The sequence below is a fragment of the Symphalangus syndactylus genome, chromosome 7, assembly GCF_028878055.3.
Source record: "Symphalangus syndactylus isolate Jambi chromosome 7, NHGRI_mSymSyn1-v2.1_pri, whole genome shotgun sequence".
In the NCBI taxonomy this organism is placed as follows: Eukaryota; Metazoa; Chordata; class Mammalia; order Primates; family Hylobatidae; genus Symphalangus; species Symphalangus syndactylus.
Window position 1 is genome coordinate 142,521,977 of NC_072429.2, and position 20,831 is coordinate 142,542,807.

The 20,831-nt window shown below is 59.3% G+C and overlaps 2 protein-coding genes across 9 annotated transcripts; one reads left to right on the forward strand and one right to left on the reverse strand.

Annotated features, from left to right (window-relative positions):
- Nucleotides 1-3,843: 3,843 nt before the first annotated feature.
- Nucleotides 3,844-5,674, reverse strand: CCDC166 (coiled-coil domain containing 166). 4 transcript variants are annotated; one of them, XM_063643686.1, is made up of 3 exons: nt 5,621-5,674; nt 4,987-5,440; nt 3,844-4,890 (listed from the first exon to the last, which is right to left on the reverse strand). In XM_063643686.1, the coding sequence occupies exons 2-3, from the start codon at nt 5,428-5,430 to the stop codon at nt 3,979-3,981; spliced, it is 1,356 nt and encodes a 451-aa protein (XP_063499756.1). In that variant the 5' UTR covers nt 5,431-5,440; nt 5,621-5,674; the 3' UTR covers nt 3,844-3,978. The 4 variants fall into 4 exon arrangements, with proteins under 4 accessions (XP_063499756.1, XP_063499757.1, XP_055140849.1 ...); XM_063643687.1 differs by lacking the exon at nt 5,621-5,674 and having other exon boundaries at nt 3,844-4,119; nt 4,240-4,890; nt 4,987-5,619; XM_055284874.2 differs by lacking the exon at nt 5,621-5,674 and having other exon boundaries at nt 4,987-5,620.
- A 7,832-nt stretch (nt 5,675-13,506) lies between these two features.
- MAPK15 (mitogen-activated protein kinase 15) lies at nt 13,507-19,613 on the forward strand. 5 transcript variants are annotated; one of them, XM_055284881.2, is made up of 14 exons: nt 13,507-13,655; nt 14,906-15,004; nt 15,258-15,287; nt 15,423-15,513; nt 15,963-16,093; nt 16,181-16,344; nt 16,532-16,671; nt 17,415-17,472; nt 17,886-18,023; nt 18,183-18,288; nt 18,412-18,592; nt 18,711-18,835; nt 18,913-19,041; nt 19,229-19,613. In XM_055284881.2, exons 1-14 carry the CDS (start codon nt 13,590-13,592, stop codon nt 19,403-19,405), a joined length of 1,635 nt encoding a protein of 544 aa, XP_055140856.1. In that variant the 5' UTR covers nt 13,507-13,589; the 3' UTR covers nt 19,406-19,613. The 5 variants fall into 5 exon arrangements, with proteins under 5 accessions (XP_055140856.1, XP_055140855.1, XP_055140852.1 ...); XM_055284880.2 differs by having other exon boundaries at nt 15,201-15,287; nt 19,229-19,503; XM_055284877.2 differs by having other exon boundaries at nt 15,201-15,287; nt 18,913-19,613.
- The last annotated feature ends 1,218 nt before the right edge of the window (nt 19,614-20,831 follow it).

Consider the following 20,831-nt stretch of genomic DNA (forward strand, 5'->3'; position numbering starts at 1 on the left):
GTCATGTTCTGAGGTACTGGGGGTTAGGGCTTGAACATAAATATTTTAGGGGACTCTGCAACCCACAACGAAGGTACACAATGGATTCCTAGAGGTTGATCTGTTGAGTCAAAGGGCAGGGCTGTTTCAGATTTAATAGCAGCAGACAGCCAACAAAATCAGGAGCGTTCCACACTCCCAGGCTCCGCAATGACACGGGTGCCCTCCACAGCCCCTTACTCTGGGTCTTCCTCATCCTGGCACTGGCTTGACTTGCCCGTCCCCGTTTCCTGGGCAGCATGGCTCTCTTCAGACGTGCATCGGCATTTGTACTTCTTTGGTGTTCAGGTTGTTTCCTGTGTTTTCTGGTTGGTTGTTGGGTCTTTGGTGTTCAGGTTGTTTCCTGTGTTTTCTGGTTGGTTGGTGGGTCTTTGGTGTTCGACTCGTTTGTCTGTGTTTTCTGGTTGGTTGTTGGTTCTTTGGTGTTCGACTCGTTTGCCTGTGTTTTCTGGTTGGTTGTTGGGTCTTTGGTGTTCGACTCGTTTGCCTGTGTTTTCTGGTTGGTTGTTGGGTCTTTTCTTATAGCTCCTTACAGAGTTATCCTTCGTCTGTTTTATTTGTTGTAAACATTTTTGCCAAGATTGTCATTTGTCTTCCAATTTACGGTGTAGTTTACCATAAGTTTTTCATACTGATTTCCTGTCTTCACAGAAAATCTTTTATGCTTCTGAGTTTTCTTTTCTATTTTTTAATTTTATTTTATTTTGAGACAGTGTCTCACTCTGTCTCCCAGGCTAGAGTACAGTGGCGTGATCTTGGCTCAGTGCAAACTCCACCTCCTGGGTTCAAGTGATCTCCTGTCTCAGCCTCTCAATTACAGCTGGGATTACAGGCATGTGCCACCACACCCAGCTAACATTTTTTTTTTTTTTTTTTTAAATAGAGATGGAGTTTTGCCATGTTGGCCAGGCTGGTCTTGAACTCCTGGCCTCAAGTAATCCACCCTCCTTGGCCTCCCAAAGTGCTGGGATTACAGGCGTGAGCCACCATGCCTGGCCTTGGGTTTTCTTTTTTAAAAAATGCTTTCCATGTCTTCAAATTATTTCCAAATTTACTTCCAATACTTAATGTTTTTGCTTTTAAAAAAAGTTAACAGACTGTATCTTTAGGGCAGTTTTAGGTTTACTGAAAAATTGATCATGGAGTACAGAGATCCCATAATACCCCTTCACAGGCACTTTTCCCTATTATTATTATTGTTATTATTTTGAGACGGAATCTCACTCTGTCACCCAGGCTGGGGGGCAGTGGTGCGATCTTGGCTCATTGCAACCTCCGCCTCTGGCTTCAAGCGATTCTCCTGCCTCCGCCTCCCAAGTAGCTGAGATTACAGGTGCCCACCAACATGCCCGGCTAATTTTTTGATTTTTAATAGAGATGGGGTTTCACCATGTTGGCCAGACTGGTCTTGAACTCCTGACCTCAGGTGATCCACCCACCTCGGCCTCCCGAAGTGCTGGGATTACAGGCATGAACCACCGCACCTGGCCACCTTCCCCTATTATTAACATCTTGCCTTAGTGTGGCTTGTCTTCTGTGACTGACAGGCAATATTGATATGTGACTTTTAACTAAAGCCCACGGTTCACATTAGGGCTTCACTCTTGGTGTTGTAGATCCCATGGTTTGGAAAAACCACGTTTGTGCAATTGTAGTATTGTATGGGGTAGTTTCGCTGCCCTAAAAATACTCCTTGCTTCACCTTTTCACCCCATCCTCCCCCAACCCCTGGTCCTTTTATTGTCCCCCCAGTTTTGCCTTTTCCAGAATGTCACAGTTGGAATCATACAGTGTGCTGCCTTTTCAGACCGGCTTCTTTCACTTAGCAATGTGCACTTAAGTTTTCTCTGTGTCTTTTTATGGCTTGACAGCTGGTTTCTTTTCAGTGCCGAATAATATTCCATTGTCTGGATGGACCAGAGTTTATCCATTCACCTATTGAAGGGCATCCTGGCTGCTTGAGTTTTGGCCATTATTAATAAAGCTTCTAGAAACATCCATGTGTGGGATTTTTGTTTGTTTTTTTGGAGATAGAGTCTTGCTCTGTTGCCCAGGCTGGAGTGTAGTGGCAGATCTCAGCTCACTGCAACCTCTGCTTCCCGGGTTCAAGCAATTCTTGTGCCTCAGCCTTCCTAATAGCTGGGATTACAGGTGTGCACCACCACACCCAGCTAACTCCATGTGTGGGTTTTTATATGGACACAAATGTTCAACTCCTTTGGGTGAATGCCAAGGCGCACTATTGTGAATGGTATGGTGAGAGTATGTTTAGAATCTGCCAAACTGTCTTCCCCAGGGGCTGTGCCATTTTGCCTTCCCACCAGCAATGAATGGGAGCTCCTGTTGCTCCTCATCCTTGGCGGCCTTTGGTGTCGTCAGTGTCCTAGATTTATCCACTTACAGGTGTGTTTTACTTTAACGTTTGGATCTTTATTCACAAAGAACCAACCTTCCAGACTGGCTGAGTGAGTGGGCTCCCTTTACTTTTTCTAGGGCCCAGCTGTCCCCCTCCCCAACACAGTTCTTGCTCCAAGGCCAGACACCCTTGCTCCAAAAAGCTACACACACAGCGACAACCCAGCTACACAGACCCTGTGTGTAGGGAGGTGCACGGGGCCCTGCAAGCTGGGGAAGCTGCCCGCCTCACATTAGCTGCACCCACCTTCCTGCCTGCCCACCTTGGGTGCAGAGCCCCAGCGTTGGCAGCTCCTCGTGAGGGGTCAGAGATGGCTCAGGTGGGCCCACCTTGGTCCCTGGGGGTCCTCAAGCTCCTGGGAGGAGCACCAGGGCCAGGCCGCGGGAGGTGCTAGGGGGGACTGGGGGTACCCATTTGAGACTCCAACAAGGGAGCTCAGGGCCCCAGGGAGAGGGAAGCCCGGGCTGAGCGCCACAGGCCTGCTCAGAGGGAGGAGCCGGCCCGCGGGACAAGGGGCAAAGGAGGCCACCACCAACCTGCAGAGCCGCAGCGGCCTCCACGCACCCCCAGAACTCACGCCTCCTGGACCGGAAGCGCGGCGCCGCTCTAGCCGCGGGCACTCGCTGGTCGGGTCGCGGCCATGATGCAGCTTGAGCGCGAGCCGTGCGGGCGTCCCACGCAGCCCAGAGAGCTGACCCTCCATGGAGGGGCATTTTAATAACCGCCTGTACACATCCAGACGCGACAACTAAATGCAACAGGTGACCCTGGAAGATGGGGACAGCTACAGAAACACTTGGGACGGATGACAAAGTTGTGACGTGAGCGATGATGGGGATAATATTCCTCCACAGTAAATGTCCTGGTTCTGATCACTGCACTAAAGCATCGTAGGAGAACATCCCTCTGTTCAGGAAATACACACGAAAGTACTTCGGGGCTCCGGAGCCAGCGTCTCCAACCGCATCTCAAACGGTTCCGAAGCGACGCGCGTGCACAGCGATACATACGGACCAAATTCACGGGCAGCGTCAGCGGCCGGGCATCCGGATAAACGGTCCGTGGCGGTCCCTGTGCTATTCTTGCAACTTTCTCTAAGTTGGAAAGTACATCAAAGTTTTAAAATCACTGAAAAACTCCCAGTAGGTTGAACATAAGACATCCCCTTGGCGCGGAGAACAAAGCCTACGCTCTCCCCCCGGGCCTCCCCGTGGTGGCCCAGCTGCCAGCTGCTGCTTCGTCGCCCGTCCGCGCCCGCCAGTGCCCGGGCTTGCTCTGAGCCTGCCGGCTCGCGGTGGGGCTCCGCTGAGGGCAGGACGCGGGGTCCCAGGAGCTGAGCTCTCTTGCAGCTTGGAAATTGGACGCACGAATGAGTGGCCCGCCGGAAATGCTAGAGCATGCACCCCAGGGTGTCAGAGCCGCCTGGGGGCCACGCCTTTATTAACCATTGCATTATCCCCGCAAGCGTCCTGCGCGCCTGACTCGCCCACACCAGGGCCTCCCGGGCCTCCCTCTCTGCAGGTTCAGGCTCTCCCCGGGGAGGCTTCTGCCGCAGCTTCAGCGTTCACGCTCTCCTCCGACTGTGGGGGGAGAAGGGCCGGATCCCGATCCCGGGACAGGCCAGAGCGAAGCTTGGGGCCAGACTTCGTAGAGCGGAGAGTGTCCTGTGAGGACACCCTCAATGAGGACCCCGAAGAGATCTGCGAGCCCTCGAGTGACTGCGCCAGCGACAGGGCCCGGGAGCCTGCGTGCGATGCGGTCAGGGATGGGATCCGGGATCCCACCTTTGAAGTGGCCAGCGATGGGACCCTGGAGTCCATGCTCGACAGCACCAACGAGGGGACCCGGGAAGCCTCGCGCGACGGGACTACGGAAGAGGCCCGGGAGGCCGCGCGCGATGGTACCACGGACGGGGTCTGGGAGGCCGCGCGCGACGGTACCACGGACGGGGTCTGGGAGGCCGCGCGCGACGAGCCTATGGGGGCGGCTAATGACCCAGGGCGCGAGGTGGGCTGGGAGAAGGCTGGCGGCTCCCAGAGCGGCGGGGCTCCGGGGCCCCTGCGCAGCCAGCTGTGCACACGCGCCAGGTCCCGCGTATCCTCGTGCTCGCGGTGCAGCTGCTCGCGCTGTTCCAGCAGCTGGCGCCGCGTGTGGTGCAGCAGCTGGGTCTGGCGGAGCAGCAGCAGCAGCTCCTGCCGCAGGCGCCCGTTGTCCGCTTTGATGGCCTGAGTGTGCGCCACAAGCGCGCGCGCCGCCTCCCGCTCCGCGCGCCGCGCCAAGGACTGCACACGCTGACGCGCCTCGCGCTCGAAGGCCGCCTTGTCCTCCAGGAAGCGCCGCTTCACGCGGTGGAGCAGCTGCGTGTGCTCCACGCGCATATGCAGCAGCTCGCGCTCCAGCGCCCGGATCCGGGCCAGCTGCTCCAGCTGCAGCACCTGCGGCGGGGGCGCTATCAGCTCACTCCCACCCCGCCCTCGGCCCGGCCGCCAGCCCCGCCCCGCCTCACCCCGGCCGCGGGCGGGCGCACTGGCCTTGTAGTGCTGCAGCTCCTGCACCTGCCGTGCCATCTGCGCCGCGCGCGCCTCCATCTCCAGCAGCTGCGCGCGCACCCCGTCCTCGCGCCCGTGGTAGAGCGAGGCCAGTTCCGCCCGCTGCCAGTGGATCTGCGCTAGGTCCACGCGGTTCTGCTCGTCCAGCCGGACGATGGCGTTGGCGCAGCGCTGGGCGCGCGCGCGCACGTAGCTGGCGTAGAGCCGGTTCTCCTCGCGCAGGCGCAGCGCCTCGCGGTCCAGGAAGGTGTTCTCCCGCAGCACCTGGTCAACGCGCTCCTCGCAGGTGTCCAGCTGCTCCGAGAGCAGCGCGTGTTCGCGTTGCAGGCACTGCGCGCGCTCCGATAGCGGCTGCTCGGCACCCGCGGCCGCCTCACCACCTGGCTGGTTCCCTGCGCTCGGGCCGCGCTTTTTCTTGGGCGCCATGGGTTGGTGCCTGGACCACCAGGACTGGTGAGGGCAGCGATCCCGGCCCCTTCCCCAGTTTAGCCCTTCCTCTTACCTGGCCTAAATATTCTAGGCCCCAGGCCCAGAGGTGGAACGCGTCTCAGGGTCACGAGGCTTTTGGGGAGGCAGATCGGGGCTTTCGGTCGGGGATCAGGGCAGCTTTGCCAACCTTCACTCGTGGGCTCCCACTGGACCTTTGCTGTCCGTCTGGGTGGGCCCAGCATTAGTAATGTTGCTGCTCGGCGGGCACGGTCTCTATGGAGACAGAACTTCGTCGTCCTCTCCCACCCCACCCCGTTACTCGGGCGATGGCCGACTCCTTCATTCCGCACAACTCGCTCAGCCGAAGTCGCCCGTGACTGCTTGTGAATGCACCCCCAGAGATAGGGCCTGAGCTGACAAAACCGGGCTTCAGACGGACTCCGGACGTGCTTCTGAATCTCACAGACCCCAGCAGCGCCCTTCGCCTTCGGTTCAGCAGTGGGCCTTCTCCCGGGTTGTCCCCCACTTGAAGAGGAACTTCACCACGTTCCCCCCCCCGTTTCCCGAGTGAAATCTCTGTGTTGTCAGGAGGGAGCGCTTCCCTGGAGCATTCGCCTCTTCAGGGACCCTTGCTTTCCTTGAGCGTTTCGTGATTCCTTCGGTGAGGCCCCCGTGGGAATTGGGGTTCCTGAAGTATGGAGTCCACTGGGCGCCCGGAGAGCGTTTCTCTCTGAAGGTCCTAAGCGCGCTCCTGCGGCACCCGCTCAGCTCATCCGCGGCTCTGCAGCTGGGTAGCTTCCCTTCCCCGTGTGCCCGGATGGCTGGAAGGCATAGGGATCGAACAGGGACTGGCTTTTTCTCCTTTTCTGTTGACTTTGTGGACACAACATCATTATTGAAACCATCCCTATAAACATTTATATTAATCAGGGAAGAAGGGAGGCGAGAAAGGAAAACAAACGCAGCGCTCAGCATTCATCGTGAGGTCAGCCTGCCTCCCAACCCCTTCCTCAGAGCTGTTTGGTGCCTGTGGCCCCAGAATCACACAGACCCTGTCACAAGATGAGAGGTCCTCATAACTGCTCTATAGGCAACAACTTAAACATTGTAAAATGTGAAGTTTTCTATTTGACAGGTCCTGCATACCCACGAAGCAACTGACCCAGCTGGTCTGAAGCACCCACCCCAAGGAGCTGATGCGCCAGAGAATGCAGGGTCCACAGCCTGAGGACTTCATCCCCTTTCCCCGGTCAGTTGATGACCCCATTTTACAGCCCATCACCCACCACAATCCCTTTAAAAACCCCAGCCCAGAACTCAGGGAGATGGATTTGAAGGTCCCTCCCATCTCCTCGCTCGGTGTCCAGGGATCATGACACTGTTTCTCTGCTGCAAACTCTGCTGTCTCGATGTATTGGTCGTTACTGCACAGCAGGCATCACAACCTGTTGGTCCTGTAAGGTTTGCCTCCGTCTAGACCAGCGGTCCCCAGCTCCCATTCTGTTAGATGCTTCAGGAACAGTGTGTCCAGCAGCCTTTGACACACAACTTAAATCGACCCCTATTTTGTGTCCTGTCATCATAGAGTTGAGTTTCTGCCCAGTTTGTCCACCTTTGCTGGGATGTGGGCAGATCTGAGGATCTTTGTGAGGGACACAGTTTAGAAAACCACATTTGCAGCCGGGCGCGGTGGCTCACGCCTGTAATCCCAGCACTTTGGGAGGCTAAGGCGGGTGGATCACGAGGTCAGGAGATCGAGACCACGGTGAAACCCCGTCTCTACTAAAAATACAAAAAAATTAGCCGGGCGTGGTGGCGGGCGCCTGTAGTCCCAGCTACTCGGAGAGGCTGAGGCAGGAGAATGGCGTGAACCCGGGAGGCGGAGCTTGCAGTGAGCCGAGATTGCGCCACTGCACTCCAGCCTGGGTGACAGAGCAAGACTCTGTCTCAAAAAAAAAAAAAAAAAAAAAAAGAAAACCACATTTGCACAGAGGTTTGTGGTGGAGATCGTCTGGTGGCTCACGGACATGGCTGGGCTTGCTCTGATCAGCCAACCTGCCTGAAAGATGCAGCAGAGCCTTTTAAAGTTAGGAACACGATTGAGGCATTTTACTCCTTGTAAAAAAATGTATTTTAGGCTGGGTGCGGTGGCTCACGCCTGTAATCCCAGCACTTTGGGAGGCCGAGGCAGGCAGATCACGTCAGGAGATCCAGACCATCCTGGCCAACATGGTGAAACCCTGTCTCTACTAAAAATACAAAAAATTAGCTGGGTGTGGTGGCAGGCACCTGTAGTCCCAGCTACTTGGGAGGCTGAGGCAGGAGAATGGCGTGAACCCGAGAGGCAGAGCTTGCAGTGAGCCGAGATCGCGCCACTGCACTCCAGCCTGGGCGACAGAGCGAGACTCTGTCTCAAAAAAAAAAAATTAATAAAAAAAGTATTTTATAAGTAAAAATAAGAGGACACAAACTACCAAACAAAGCATTAACATTGTAAGAGGACGTTGACTTATAAACTCCTAAACTGCATCTGAATGTTGGCTTTAATATATGGGCTTTTAATGTGAAAACAGTGCCTCTCCTGTCACAGAAAATTGGGAAAAGACCACATAGAATCATGAAAAAAACATAACCCTGCATCCCTGCATCCCTGCAGCAGGGGCTCAACTGCAGCAGGGACTCACCTGGGGTGGGGGGCAGGCTCATGTGCAGGGGTGCTTAATGCCCAGCGTTGCCTCTTCTGGTTCCTTGCCATGGCGACACCCCAGTGCTCTCCACCACGCTGCCCTCAGGCCTTGTGTGGGGTCACTGTCCCCATTTGACAGATTGAGAAACTGAGGCAGCAATAGGCAGAGGCCTGCTCACATGGGCCAGTCGGGTCCCTCACAGTCTCAGACCCCGTACCATCCCAGGCCACACCATGTCCCGGCTCTGGACTGCTCTTTCCCCTACCCCCAGCCCCACTGCCCCCGTACATCTGCCACTGGAGGGTCTTGGTTGCTCTTGGCCTTTAAATCCCTGGTGAGGTAAAAGGTTTTTAAGTTTTAAGTCATCCCTGTCTGTGGGTTTCTTGGTTTTTCTTTACTTTACATTTCACCAATGCCTCCTCCCGGAGGGATGTGGGAGCCCCCTGCTCTCCTCTGTCGAGGCACCCTGGAGGCTTCTTCTTCCCACTTCTGCAATTCCCGCTTCTGCAACCCCTGCCCCACCCACCAACTCCATGGAATAGTTGGGGGAGCCCCGACCCCAGCCCTAGTCTAGTCCGGACACCCCCGTCCCTGCAACCACACCCCCACCCCCTCAGGCCTCTGCCCAGCCCAGCGCCTTAACTTCTGCCCTGACCCGAGTCTGGCTGCCAGCTGCCCAGCTGTGCCTCTGACCTGTGGGGATGAGGGGCAGGAGGAGACCTTGTTTCTGCTGGGGGGCTGCACTGCATGGGGCGATTCTTCGCGGGGAAGGGGTGAGAGTCTGGCCTTGGGGGCGGGCTCAGATGCCTCTCCAGGATGCCCCAGGTTTTTCTCTTTTTGTGTTAGGAAGGCAGGCGATCTCTGGGGTTCACCAGGTCCTGCACTGTCCATGGGGACAGAACTCACTTCCTGTGACACACCTCCCACCCTCGGGGTCTTCTCGGCCCCCTCCGCAAGTGGCGTGGTGGTCTTTGTCCTCCCAGGACCTGCAGTCTCACCCCCCTCAGACACAGGCTGGCAAACTGGAAAGGCCCTGGGAGGAGGGGCGCTGTCTGCTCCCTGTGAGGCCCTCCCCGCCCACAGCCGGGCCAGCCTCCCTCCTTTCACCGCCCTCCCCACCGCCCTGAAGCCGGGCCAGCTTCCCTCCTTCCCACCACAGCTGGGCCAACCTCCTTCCTCTCACCCTCACCACAGCCAGGCCAGCCTCTCTTCCCGCCCCTCTGCAGCCAGGCCAGCCTCCCTCACCTGCACATCCAGGCAAGCCTCCCTCCTGCCCCCCAGCCCCTTATGCTGGGCCCTCCTGGGGACCCTGAAGGCTGCAGCACAGGGCCGCCTTGGGTCTGCTCCTGGGGCTCGTGGGCTCCCACAGGTTCTCTGGGTGCCCCCCGCCCACCATGCTCCTGTCTTCCTGCCCCTGCTGCTTTGCATGTCCTGCCTGATTCATCTCCTGAGACTGGAGTGTGCCCTGCACGAGCGTAGCCACGACGGTGGGGCTGTGTGCCTGGCACACCGAGGGTAGCCCTCCCAGCACCCTCTGTTCCCATTTCACAGATGGAGTAACTGAGGCAAGGTGAGTTGTCCAAAGCCCCCTGGAACTGCTGGGGCTGTGACTTGGACCTGTGAGGGGTTCCTCCCACTTCTCTGCACTCTCTCTGGTGGGGTCCCCTCCCCCAAGCTGCCCTGTGCCCTGGGACCAGGACATGGCCAGTGCTGCTACCCTTCCATGCGCCAGGGCTGCCTGCCCACCTGGCAAGGCCAGCTCCACCTGTGGAGGTGAGGATGGGCTGAGCCCACATGGGAGCCCAGGACCCATGGGGCAGCTCCACCCTGTGCACCTTGCCCGTTGTGCAGCAGCTCAGAGCTGGTCGTGACGGCCAAGGGGGCAAAGGGGATAACGGGCAGGACCACAAGTGAGGCCCAGCGGAGCTGCCCACCCCGTGTATCCTCTGGTTGGGGTCAGGTGCTGGGGCCCCAGTCCTGTTTGTTTCGGCGCCCTAGGCCCAACCTGAACCTGTCCTCTGCCCCGTATCCCTGGCGGGCCTCCCCGCACCCCCACCCACTGGGGCTGGCTTAGGCAAGGGTGTTTGAGACAAAGACCCCGCCCCCATGGCCAGGTACCTCAGAATCCAGGCCAGATCCACACAAGGCTCTCGGTCAGCCCCGGATGGAAGCTCCAGTCCCAGGCTGTGACATGCATCAGCTCCCACACCTACGATTGTCCCAGAGAAAGCGCTCTGCCCTCCCCGTCCACAGACCACGGGGGCCACGGCTGCACTGCCGCACCTCTCCAGGTGTGAGCATGAGGCCCAAGCCAGCAGGCCCTGACCAGGTCATTCCTGATCATCCCTAACCAGGGCAGTGGGGGGTTGGGGTGTGATCCAGCTGGGCCTGCATGGGGCCCCTTGGGAGTCACCTACCTCTGTGAGGAAGAGGATGGCCAAAGGAGGGTGCCCAGGGTCCAGAGCCCCTACACAGGCTTCAATGATGACACCTGCACCCAGCCCCAGAGACATCCCTGAGAGGCAGCCATCAGGGGTGCCCAGCTGAGGACACGCCTCCTTGGGGACCCTCATTCCTGAATCCATGCCTCCAGATTCATGATCTCAGAGACAACCACATCCGCAACTGGCATGTGTCCCCACCAAAGGGGCTCAAGTAAGTGACTGGAGTGACCAGGGTGGATGGGCCTGGAGTACCTGGGTCTATAGCCCACACCCAGAGCAGGAGAGGGGAGAGCTGGGGTACCTGGGTCTACAGCCCAGACCCGGAGAGGGGAGAGCTGGGGTACCTGAGTCTATAGCCCACACCCAGAGAGGGGAGAGGGGAGCGCTGGGGTACTTGGGTCTATAGCCCACACCCGGAGCAGGGGAGAGGGGAGCGCTGGGGTACCTGGGTCTATAGCCCACACCCGGAGCAGGAGAGAGGAGAGGGTCATTTTGGAGACCGCCAGGCAGCCCCAGTAGGACAGGGAGAGGCTGTGTATGAGTTGGGTGGTGGGCCATGGCTGTGACACAGGAGGGGATACCTTCTCAGACTGTGACACTCAGAGGCAAGGTAGGATCTCAGCCCACACAACAGCACACGGATGGTTCCCTTACGGGAGAGGGCGGGGGCCATGCATGGGGCCTGTGACAGCTTGGGAGGTGGGGGCCAGGGGAGTTTGGCTTCCTGGGTTACGGAATGCTGGATGTGTGTGAAGTAGGAGGTTCCGGGCACACTGTTTCACCGGGGGCTGTGATCTGGGCCCCACCCTTGTGACTTTGGGTCTTCTGGATGATAACCTCTCCCCAGACCTCACCCATGATTTCCCCATGGATTGGTTAAAAATTCAATGCAATGTCCAGGTCAATAATGCACCCAAAATGAAGCTGAAAGTTACAACCGCATGCAACAAAACTTATTGTGACTTAGCCCGGGCGCAGTGGCTCACGCCTGTAATCCCAGCACTTTGGGAGGCCGAGGCAGGTGGATCACATGAGGTCAGGAGTTCGAGATCAGCCCGGCCAACATGGCGAAACCCCGTCTCTACTGAAAATACAAAAATTAGCAGGATGTGGTGGCAGGCATTTGTAATCTCAGCTACTCAGGAGGCTGAGGCAGGAGAATCACTTGAACCCAGGAGGCAGAGGTTGCAGTGAGCTGAGATTGTATCACTGCACTCCAGCCTGGGTGACAGAGCAAGACTCCATCTCAATAAATAAATAGATAAAATAATTAAAAAACTTATTGTGGCTTATTGTCAAATACATTTGACTAACAAATGATGAGAAAAAAATAATCTCGACAAAATTTATATCAGCAAGAATATCTGGACAAGGGAAAGTTGGACTTGGTTGAAATAGTGCCCCCAAGAGAAACTACATAATAACGGATTTTTAAAAATCCAACTAGATCAGGTGCGGTGGCTCATGCCTGTAATCCCAGCACTTTGGGAGGCCGAGGTGGGTGGATCACGAGGTCAGAAAATCGAGACCATCCTGGCTCACACGGTGAAACCCCATCTCCACTAAAAATACAAAAAATTAGCCAGGCGTGGTGGCGGGTGCCTGTAGTCCCAGCTACTTGGGAGGCTGAGACAGGAGAATGGCGTGAACCTGGGAGGCGGAGTTGGCAGTGAGCCGAGATGGCGCCACTGCACTCCAGCCTGGGCGACAGAGGGAGACTCCATCTCAAAAAAAAAAAAAAAAAAAGGACGGGGCACGGTGTCTCACTCCTGTAGTCCCAGCACTTTGGCTGCCCATCGTCTGGGAAGTGAGGAGCGCCTCTGCCTGGCCGCTGTGCAACCTTCCAAGTGTGAAATGACAGGCTTGTGTGTGATCTTTTCTGTCTTCCCCAAGTTTGCATTTTCGACATTAAAGTTTACTTTTTAATTAAAAATATTAAAAAATAAAATGGTAAGTTTTAAGCCAGCCATCTTGCTTTTTTTTTTTTTAGACGGAGTCTCAGTCTGTCGCCCAGGCTGGAGTGCAGTGGTGCAATCTCGGCTCACTGCAACCTCTGCCTCCTGGATTCAAGCGATTCTCCTGCCTCAGCCTCCCTAGTAGCTGGGATTACAGGTGCACGCCACCATGCCCAGCTAATTTTTGTATTTTTAGTAGAAACAAGGTTTCACCATATTGGCCAGGCTAGTCTCAAACTCCCAACTTCAGGTGATCCATCTGCCTCGGCCTGCCAAAGTGCTGAGTGCTGGGATTATAGGCGTGAGCCACCACGCCCAGCCTCTTTTTTTTTTTTTTTGAGAAGGAGTCTTGCTCTGTTCCCAGGCTGGAGTTCAGTGGCGCGATCTCGGCTCACTGCAACCTCCACTTCCTGGGTTCAAGTGATTCTCCTGCCTCAGCCTCCCAAGTAGCTGGGACTATAGGCACCCACCACCACGCCCAGCTAATTTTTTTGTATTTTTAATATCGACGGGGTTTCACCACGTTGGCCAGGCTGGTCTTGAACTCCTGACCTCGGGTGATCCGCCCTCCTCGGCCTCCCAAAGTGTTGGGATTACAGGCGTGAACCACCGTGCCCCGCCCTAATAATAATATACTATTAATACTTCACATGTAACTTAAGAACCTTACAATATATATTCTCATATGTTATTTTGTAATAGTATAAATGTGTATTTCCATTATCCCCCTTCACTTTTTGCTATTGGTGTCATGCATTTTACTTCTACAAGTTATAGAGTCCACAACAGATTGTTCTTATTTCTACTTTAGTCAACTGGGCTGGGCGTGGTCCTGCGAGGAGGAGGGCGGGGCGCACTGTGGGGCGGGGCTGGGGCCGGTGGGGACGTGGGCGGGGCGCATTGAGGGGAGGGGCCTGCGGGGAGGTTGGGGGGCCCACTGTGGGGCGGAGCCGGGGCCTGCCGCGGGCGGAGAGAGGTTGGGAGGCGCGCCCCGAGGGGCGGGGCCGGGCCGCCGTCGGTTCCCACGGCAACCGACTCAACAGTAAGGCCCCGCGGGCGTCCTGGCCGCCATGTGCACCGCAGTGGACCCTCGCATCCTCCGGAGATACGTACTCAGGCGGCAGCTCGGGCAGGGGGTGAGTGCCTGGGGGTGCGTCCGCCCTCCGAAGGGCGCCGCAGATCTGCGGAGAGTGGACCTGCCGGGCGTGGCCGTCCCCTCGGAGGCCTGTTGCGTCACACACTGGCGTCCTGCCTGCTCCGTAGGCGGGAGGGGTGGTCGGGAGCCCCTTCGTGCCTCAGTTTCCTCATGGGGTAACACGATCCTGACTCCCAGAAACCTGGCTCCTGGAGGCAGGTGACGGCCAGGGCCCCCAGTGGCCTCAGGCAGAGAGATCCTGGCGCCCCACTCCCCACGCGCCCACAGTCGCTCGCTTCCCGGGTGCACACGACGCTCTGGGGAGGTTGGGCCCGCGCCTGGGTCACTGAGAGGAAGGGCGGACCCCAGGCTGAGGAGCACAGGGGCGAGGCCCAAGAAGAGCCTGAACGGTTATGGGGTGGGCGCAGAGTGAAGGCCAGAGGCTTGTGTATCTGTGTGCGTGTGTGAGCATGTGAGCCTGTGTGTGTATGTGTGTGCGTGGGCGGGGGGGGGGTGTTCGAGGGTGCCATGGGGGAGGGGAGGAAGAGCCTTCCAGGCAGTGCAGACGGTAAGTGCGTAGGCCCAGTGCAGGGTGGTGTATGTGCGACTGGATAGGAGATAGAGACAGGTGAGTCCTGAGGGTCCGGTCGTGTGGGGGCTTTGGGGAACTTCCAAGACTTCGGCTTTTACTGTTGCTGAGGCTGGTAGCTGTAGCAGCTGCTGGTGTCACTTTACAAGGCCCACCCGTGTGCTGAGGACCCACCGTGGGTGTGCACGGGAGCGGCAGAGGGAGATGAGTTAAGGGATTAGCGTAGCCACCCAACAAGAGATGCCAGAGGCTGGGTCCAGGGTGGGGGCAGAAGAGACGGTGGCAGGGGCTAGATTCTGGAGGAATCTGAAGGTGGGGCCAACGGGATTGGGGGTGGATGGGGTGTGAGAGAAAGGGAGGCAGAGCGCCTGGGCAGCTGGAAGGATGGTAGGGCATCCCCGAGCTTCATTTCCTGCCCAGACGCTCCCGTCTGTGGCCTCCTTTCCTCCAGGGCCTCGCCAGCTCTCACCCTCCCTTCCCTCTACCTCCCCTCCTCCAAAGATGTCGGAGTCTAGGGCAGCCTGCAGTTGCAGGAGCCCACACTCCCATCCCCTCTCGGGACCCAGGATGGGAAGGAGGAGCCTCATGTCTGTAGGGACAATCTGGGTGGGCAGGGGATGGGGGGAAAGGGGCTGGCCCTGTGTGACGGCACTCCTTCCCAGGCCTATGGCATTGTGTGGAAGGCAGTGGACCGGAGGACTGGTGAGGTCGTGGCCATCAAGAAAATCTTTGATGCTTTTAGGGATAAGACAGATGCCCAGGTGAGTGTGTGGGGAGAAGCATGGGAGAGGATGGGGGCTGCGAGGGCAGCCCCTTGTCCTGGTGCCTGGAAGCTCAGGTGGGAGCTGGAGCCCAGTCACAGCACATGTTCTGGCCTGTCTCGGAACACTGCCCCCTTGCCACGCCTGGTCTGGTGGGCATTGGGTGACAGACATCAGCTCCTTTGGGTCCTCTCAGGACACAGGCTTCCTTCTTGCTCCACCCGCCCACACACCTGTGTTTCTGTCTCTTCAGAGAACATTCCGGGAAATCACGCTTCTCCAGGTGAGTGACCTGGGCCCTCCAGCCCAATCCCCTTCCCCAGGTACAGATCTCTCCAGACAGGAGAGAAACTGTGCTTCTTGGCCCCCAGAGCACAGCCCCTCCTGGCCTTCCAGCTGCCTCCGACTCTCTCCCCAGGAGTTTGGGGTCCATCCCAACATCATCAGCCTCCTTGACGTGATCCGGGCAGAGAACGACAGGGACATTTACCTGGTGTTTGAGTTTATGGGTGAGTGAGGCCCCGGCCTGCGCCCCAGCCCCACCTCTGTCCTGTCCTGACGCCCTCTGTGTGTCCCTCTGCGGCCGGCCCACCGTGGCTTGCTCCCTCACCGTGTACCCTGGACTCAGGGACAGACAGCTGACCAGTGTCAGCCTCCAGAGCCAGCAGCAACCCCCTTCGCCCCACCTGCCCCAGGCTCCGGCTCCCACCACAGCTTGCAGTTGCGTTCTCCTTTTTCTTCTCATTTTATGAAACAAAGGCAACATGAAATACAGTGTTAAAACTCCCGCAGGCCCCACGGCTGTGCCCACAGACAGTGCGCAGGATGGAGGAGCGGGGCGGCCAGGCCATGGGCTGGTTCAAACTGGGACAGACCTGCCAGGTGCCCCTCTCCCACTCCCCCCAGGTTGTCCCCCCGACTCCCACACCCCCGACTGCAGTGCCCACCCTCTCCACAGACACTGACCTGAACGCGGTCATCCGGAAGGGCGGGCTGCTGCAAGATGTCCACGTGCGCTCCATCTTTTACCAGCTCCTGCGGGCCACCCGGTTCCTCCACTCGGGGCACGTCGTGCACCGGGACCAGAAGGTGAGGTTCCCCTGCCCCCGCTATGCCATGTGGCCCAGCTCCCGGCCCCACCCAGCCCCGGGGCCTCAGCCTGCCTCCTCTCTGCAGCCGTCCAATGTGCTCCTGGATGCCAAATGCATAGTGAAGCTGTGTGACTTTGGCCTGGCCCGCTCCCTGGGCGACCTCCCCGAGGGGCCTGAGGACCAGGCCTTGACAGAGTACGTGGCCACACGCTGGTACCGAGCTCCGGAGGTGCTGCTCTCTTCGCACCGGTAACAGCGAGACACCCCCAACCTGCCCTCTACCTCCCTGCTGCCCTCCCGCCCAGCCAGGCCTCCCAGGCCTCCTGTACTCCTACCCTGTCTTGGTCCACAAGTGTTCCCCCATTCACCCCCCTAGCAACCCCACCCCCACCTCTGCCTCTGGGTCTCTCCATGCCTACACCCCTTCCTGCCCCAGATACACCCTTGGGGTGGACATGTGGAGTCTGGGCTGTATCCTGGGGGAGATGCTGCGGGGGAGGCCCCTGTTCCCGGGCACGTCCACCCTCCACCAGCTGGAGCTGATCCTGGAGACCATCCCGCCACCATCCGAGGAGGGTGAGGCAGGCTGCTGGGGCTGGGCACCGGGAATGCTGCGGGTCAGACAGCACAGCTGTGGCGAGACAGCAGCTGACAGACTAGGACTATGCTGAGAGGAGGGACAGGGAAGGAGGATCCAGAGGATGGGGCAGGAGCCCAGGAAGACCAACTGGTGATGGAGGCCCAGGAGGAGCTGCTAGGGGTGGGTGTGGTCAGGCAGCCCCTGGCACAGTCACCATGAGAGCCAAGCAGTGACCGTGAAGGGGCCAGCAGGCTGGACAAGGTCCCCAAGGGATTCGGGTAGCAGGGGCAGGGACTGTCACTGTGCCGGGAGCTGCGGTGGGCAGAGACAGCTGCGCAGGAGAGATTCAGGTGCTGAGGGAAGAGGTGGAGGAAGGCAGTGGTAGAGGGGCCATGGGGGTCACTCTTGAGGGTGGGGGCAAGAGGGAGCTGCACCGCCAGACACATCTACTTGTCTGGGTGGAGCCTCCTGGTCCGTGGAGGTGGGCGCCAGCATCCACCTGTGTGAGCACGCCCCAGGGCCAGGTGCCAGAGTGTGGGGCAGGGGTCGTGTGCGGGTGCTCGCGTGCACAGGCTGGGTGGCACGCCCTGGTGATGGGGTGTCTGAGCCCTGACAGACAGCAGAAACCCTGTAGAGAGACTGTGCTCCCTGGGGCTGGAAGAGATGGCTGGCCCCAGATGCCCTGAGCCACCCCAGCCGACCAGGCCTGCCTGGGTCACACCACCTTCTGCTGCCCCAGACCTCCTGGCCCTCGGCTCAGGCTGCCATACCTCTGTGCTGCACCACCTGGGGTCCCGGTGAGTGGGGGCACTTCGGTGAGGGTGGGAGGGTGGCCTGTCTCAAGGGAGCCAGGCCACCTTCCTGCAAGGTTACTGGGGCCAGTTTGTACCAGTTCAGATTCCGCCTGTTTTCAAGATGGCGGTCCCAAACCCAACAACTGTTGGCCACTCTGAAAGCAGGAGCCCTTGGTGCTCCTAGAGGGTGGCCCAGAGGAGCTGTGCCAGGGCGTGGGGAGGAGGGCACCAGGGGGCCGCAGGGGTCTCTCCACTCTGCAGGGGCCCAGACTGCCTGCAGGTCAGGCACAGGGGCGTCTACCTAGACGGGACAGCAGGGTGGGCCCCAGTTTGGAAGCTGAGCCCCCAGCCATGAACACGGATCTGAGGAGGGGCCCTTGGGTCGGGCCCTGGAGACGTCACACGGCAGCCCACAGGCCACGACAGACGCTGGATGCCCTCCTACCGCCAGACACCTCCCCAGAGGCCTTGGACCTCCTTAGGCGACTCCTGGTGTTCGCCCCGGACAAGCGGTTAAGCGCGACCCAGGCACTGCAGCACCCCTACGTGCAGAGGTGGGGGTGGGAGAGAGTCCCCCAAGTGCTGAGGGACCGAGGTGGGGGCAGGAGAGAGCCAGCCCACGAGGGAGAGCCCCCGCAGCAGGGACCCTGCTATGACAGCTTGAGGGGCTCCCTTGGCCGCAGCCTGGGCCCCACCTCTCTGGCTCCCTGCAGGTTCCACTGCCCCAGCGACGAGTGGACACGAAAGGGAGATGTGCGGCTCCAGGCACGCGAAGGGGTCCAGCTCTCTGCGCCTGAGTACCGCAGCCGCGTCTATCAGGTGCTCCGGCTCTCCACCCCCATCATCCCGTCTACCGCACCCTGGAGGCTGCCTCCTATGTCAGAGACCCCCAAACGCCCCATGCCCAGGCTGTGACCTCTGAGCACCCTTCCCCTCCCACAGATGATCCTGGAGCGTGGAGGCAGCAGCGGCACCTCGAGAGAGTTGGGCCCGGAGGGTGTCTCCCCGTGCCAGGCACACCTGCACAAACCCAGAGCCGACCCTCAGCTGCCTTCTGGGACACCTGTGCAGGGTCCCAGACCCAGGCCGCAGAGTAGCCTGGGCCATGACCCCCCCGAGCACGGTGTGTGATCTTTGCTGGCTGCCCACGCGGAGCACGGCCCGGGCCCCTTCTGCCTGTGGCTACCAACCGTGCACAGCACTGGGTTCCTGACCCTGGGGTTGACCTTCTGACCCCACAGAGTCCCCCCGTGCAGCCAAGAACATTCCCAGGCAGAACTCCACTCCCCTGCTTCAAACTGCACTCCTAGGGAATGGGGAAAGGCCCCCTGGGGCGAAGGAAGCGCCCCCCTTGACACTCTCGCTGGTAAGTCATGGTGGAGTGGGCACAGGAGGGACCCTTCCTTGCACCTTTCAGTGACCCTGTGACATGGCCCTTCCCAGGTGAAGCCAAGCGGGAGGGGAGCTGCGCCCTCCCTGACCTCCCAGGCTGCGGCTCAGGTGGCCAACCAGGCCCTGATCCGGGGTGACTGGAACGGGGGCGGTGCGGTGAGGGTGGCCAGCGCAAAACAGGTGAGCCCGGCCCAGTCTGCCCCCCTCCCCTCATCCTCCTTTCCCCTTTTCCTCTCCTTTTCCCTCCCTTCCCCATCCTTCCCATTGTCCCTCCAATGTCCAGTTCAAATCTCTCAAGGACCTCAAGGCCTCCCCTCCACTTCACCTCCTCTGACACCCCCTTTATGGGACCCTCAACTGTACACAGGTCCCTCCCCGGCTTCCTCCGGAGGCCCGGCCCGGCCGGAGGATGTTCAGCACCTCTGCCTTGCAGGGTGCCCAGGGGGCCGCCAGGGCTTTGCTTGGAGGCTACTCCCAAGCCTACGGGACTGTCTGCCACTCGGCACTGGGTCACCTGCCCCTGCTGGAGAGGCGCCGCGTGTGAGCCGCCCTACTCCTTTCATTTGGACCCCTGTTCCTGCCCCAGCCCCTTCCCCAGACCCCTCCCCAGTCTCCTGCACCCCTTAGCCCTCCCTGCTTTGCCTGGCCACATTGAAGTTCCAGGGAGCTTGCCTGGGTCTCCTTGCGGGGGCAGATGAGGGCCCTGCCCCAGCCCCACTGACTTCCTCCAATAAAGTCATGTCTGCCCCAAACCTAAGCAGCCATCGTTCCTCACCTCCCCTCTGAGGTCACAGCATCCACTAGCTGGGGGCTCCAACCCCTTTCCTGGAGCCTCCACTTCTCTAAGGACCCCACCACCCCCGTCCTGAAACCTCCACCCCAGAGCCCAGTGCCGCCCGCCTAGAGGCCCCACCCACTGCACACCCAGCGCTGGGCTTTTCCCTCTAGGTTTGCCCGGGGCAGCTTCTTGTCCTTTGTCCATCATTTCCCTACCTGCTGTGGCTTCAGGGTCCAGGCTGCCCCCCAGGCTGGTCCTGTGGGTTAGGGACCTAGAGTCACCCCATGGCCATGTTTGTGACTCTGAGCCAGAGGAGAGAAGGGGAGAGAGAAGGGGAGAGAAAAGGGGGAAGCCCCACTCCTCCTCCTGCTGTCAGGGCTGCAGCTTGCGCCCCCTAGTACAGCCGCTGCGCCTGATCTGTCTTCGGGTCTCCGTAGGTGAGGGTGGAAGACAGACATCTTGTGAGGTCAGGGTTACCTCCTCTTGTCACCCCCAGGCAAAGTCCCTGGTGTGAGTTCAGGCCAGGGCTGTGCAGGGCTGCAGAGATCAAAGGGGCCCTGTGGGCACAGAGCTGTGTCCTAGGGTGCCAGGTGTCCTCAGCTGCACCTGCCCATGGGTTGGGGTTGGAACACAGGGAGGCAGCTGGAAAGCTCACAGGCTGGAGGAGCTCACAGTCTAAAGGGCGCAGCCTGTGCTGTCGGTGGGGGGGTTGGGCTGCCAGGCTCACAGTCTGGGAAGCTCATAGGCCGGAGGAGCTCACAGTCTGAAGGGCGCGGCCTGTGCTGTGGTCGGGGTTGGGCTGCCAGGAGAGGGGCGCTGCTGCGTTGTGGAAGCCATTGCCACCATGGGGGAGGGGGGGGAAGGACAAGATGTGGGTGGGGGAGCTGAGCAGAAGGTGGGAGCTGGCGCTGCCCTGGTGCTGGGCCAGGCACCTGCAAGAGACTCAGACAGGGAGGCTGGGCTTGGGAGACGGTTGGAGGTTGGAGGAGGCGGAGGAGAGAGCGGGAGGGCTCGAAGAAGTGGTGAGCCAGTCAGAGACCCAGCCCTGGGGCTTGTTTCCTGAGGGGGCTGCCCCGGGAGCTGCTTGTTGAGCTTCAACAGCTCAAGGCGCAGGCCCAGGGAGCTGAACAAGCAGGACAGAGAGGCTGTGGGAGAGGACACTGCAGAGGCCAGGGGGCTGTGGGGTTGGAGG

What these genes read in the sequence shown, in the direction of transcription:
- CCDC166 (XM_063643686.1), bottom strand. Translation starts at nt 5,430, where the DNA reads ATGGCGCCCAAGAAAAAGCGCGGCCCGAGCGCAGGGAACCAGCCAGGT. An exon ending in AGGAGCTGCAGCACTACAAG is followed by an intron (nt 4,891 to 4,986) that starts GCCAGTGCGCCC and finishes CCCCCGCCGCAG; the next exon opens with GTGCTGCAGCTGGAGCAGCT.
- MAPK15 (XM_055284877.2), top strand. Translation starts at nt 13,590, where the DNA reads ATGTGCACCGCAGTGGACCCTCGCATCCTCCGGAGATACGTACTCAGG. An exon ending in GGCGGCAGCTCGGGCAGGGG is followed by an intron (nt 13,656 to 14,905) that starts GTGAGTGCCTGG and finishes ACTCCTTCCCAG; the next exon opens with GCCTATGGCATTGTGTGGAA. An exon ending in CAGCACCCCTACGTGCAGAG is followed by an intron (nt 18,024 to 18,182) that starts GTGGGGGTGGGA and finishes GGCTCCCTGCAG; the next exon opens with GTTCCACTGCCCCAGCGACG.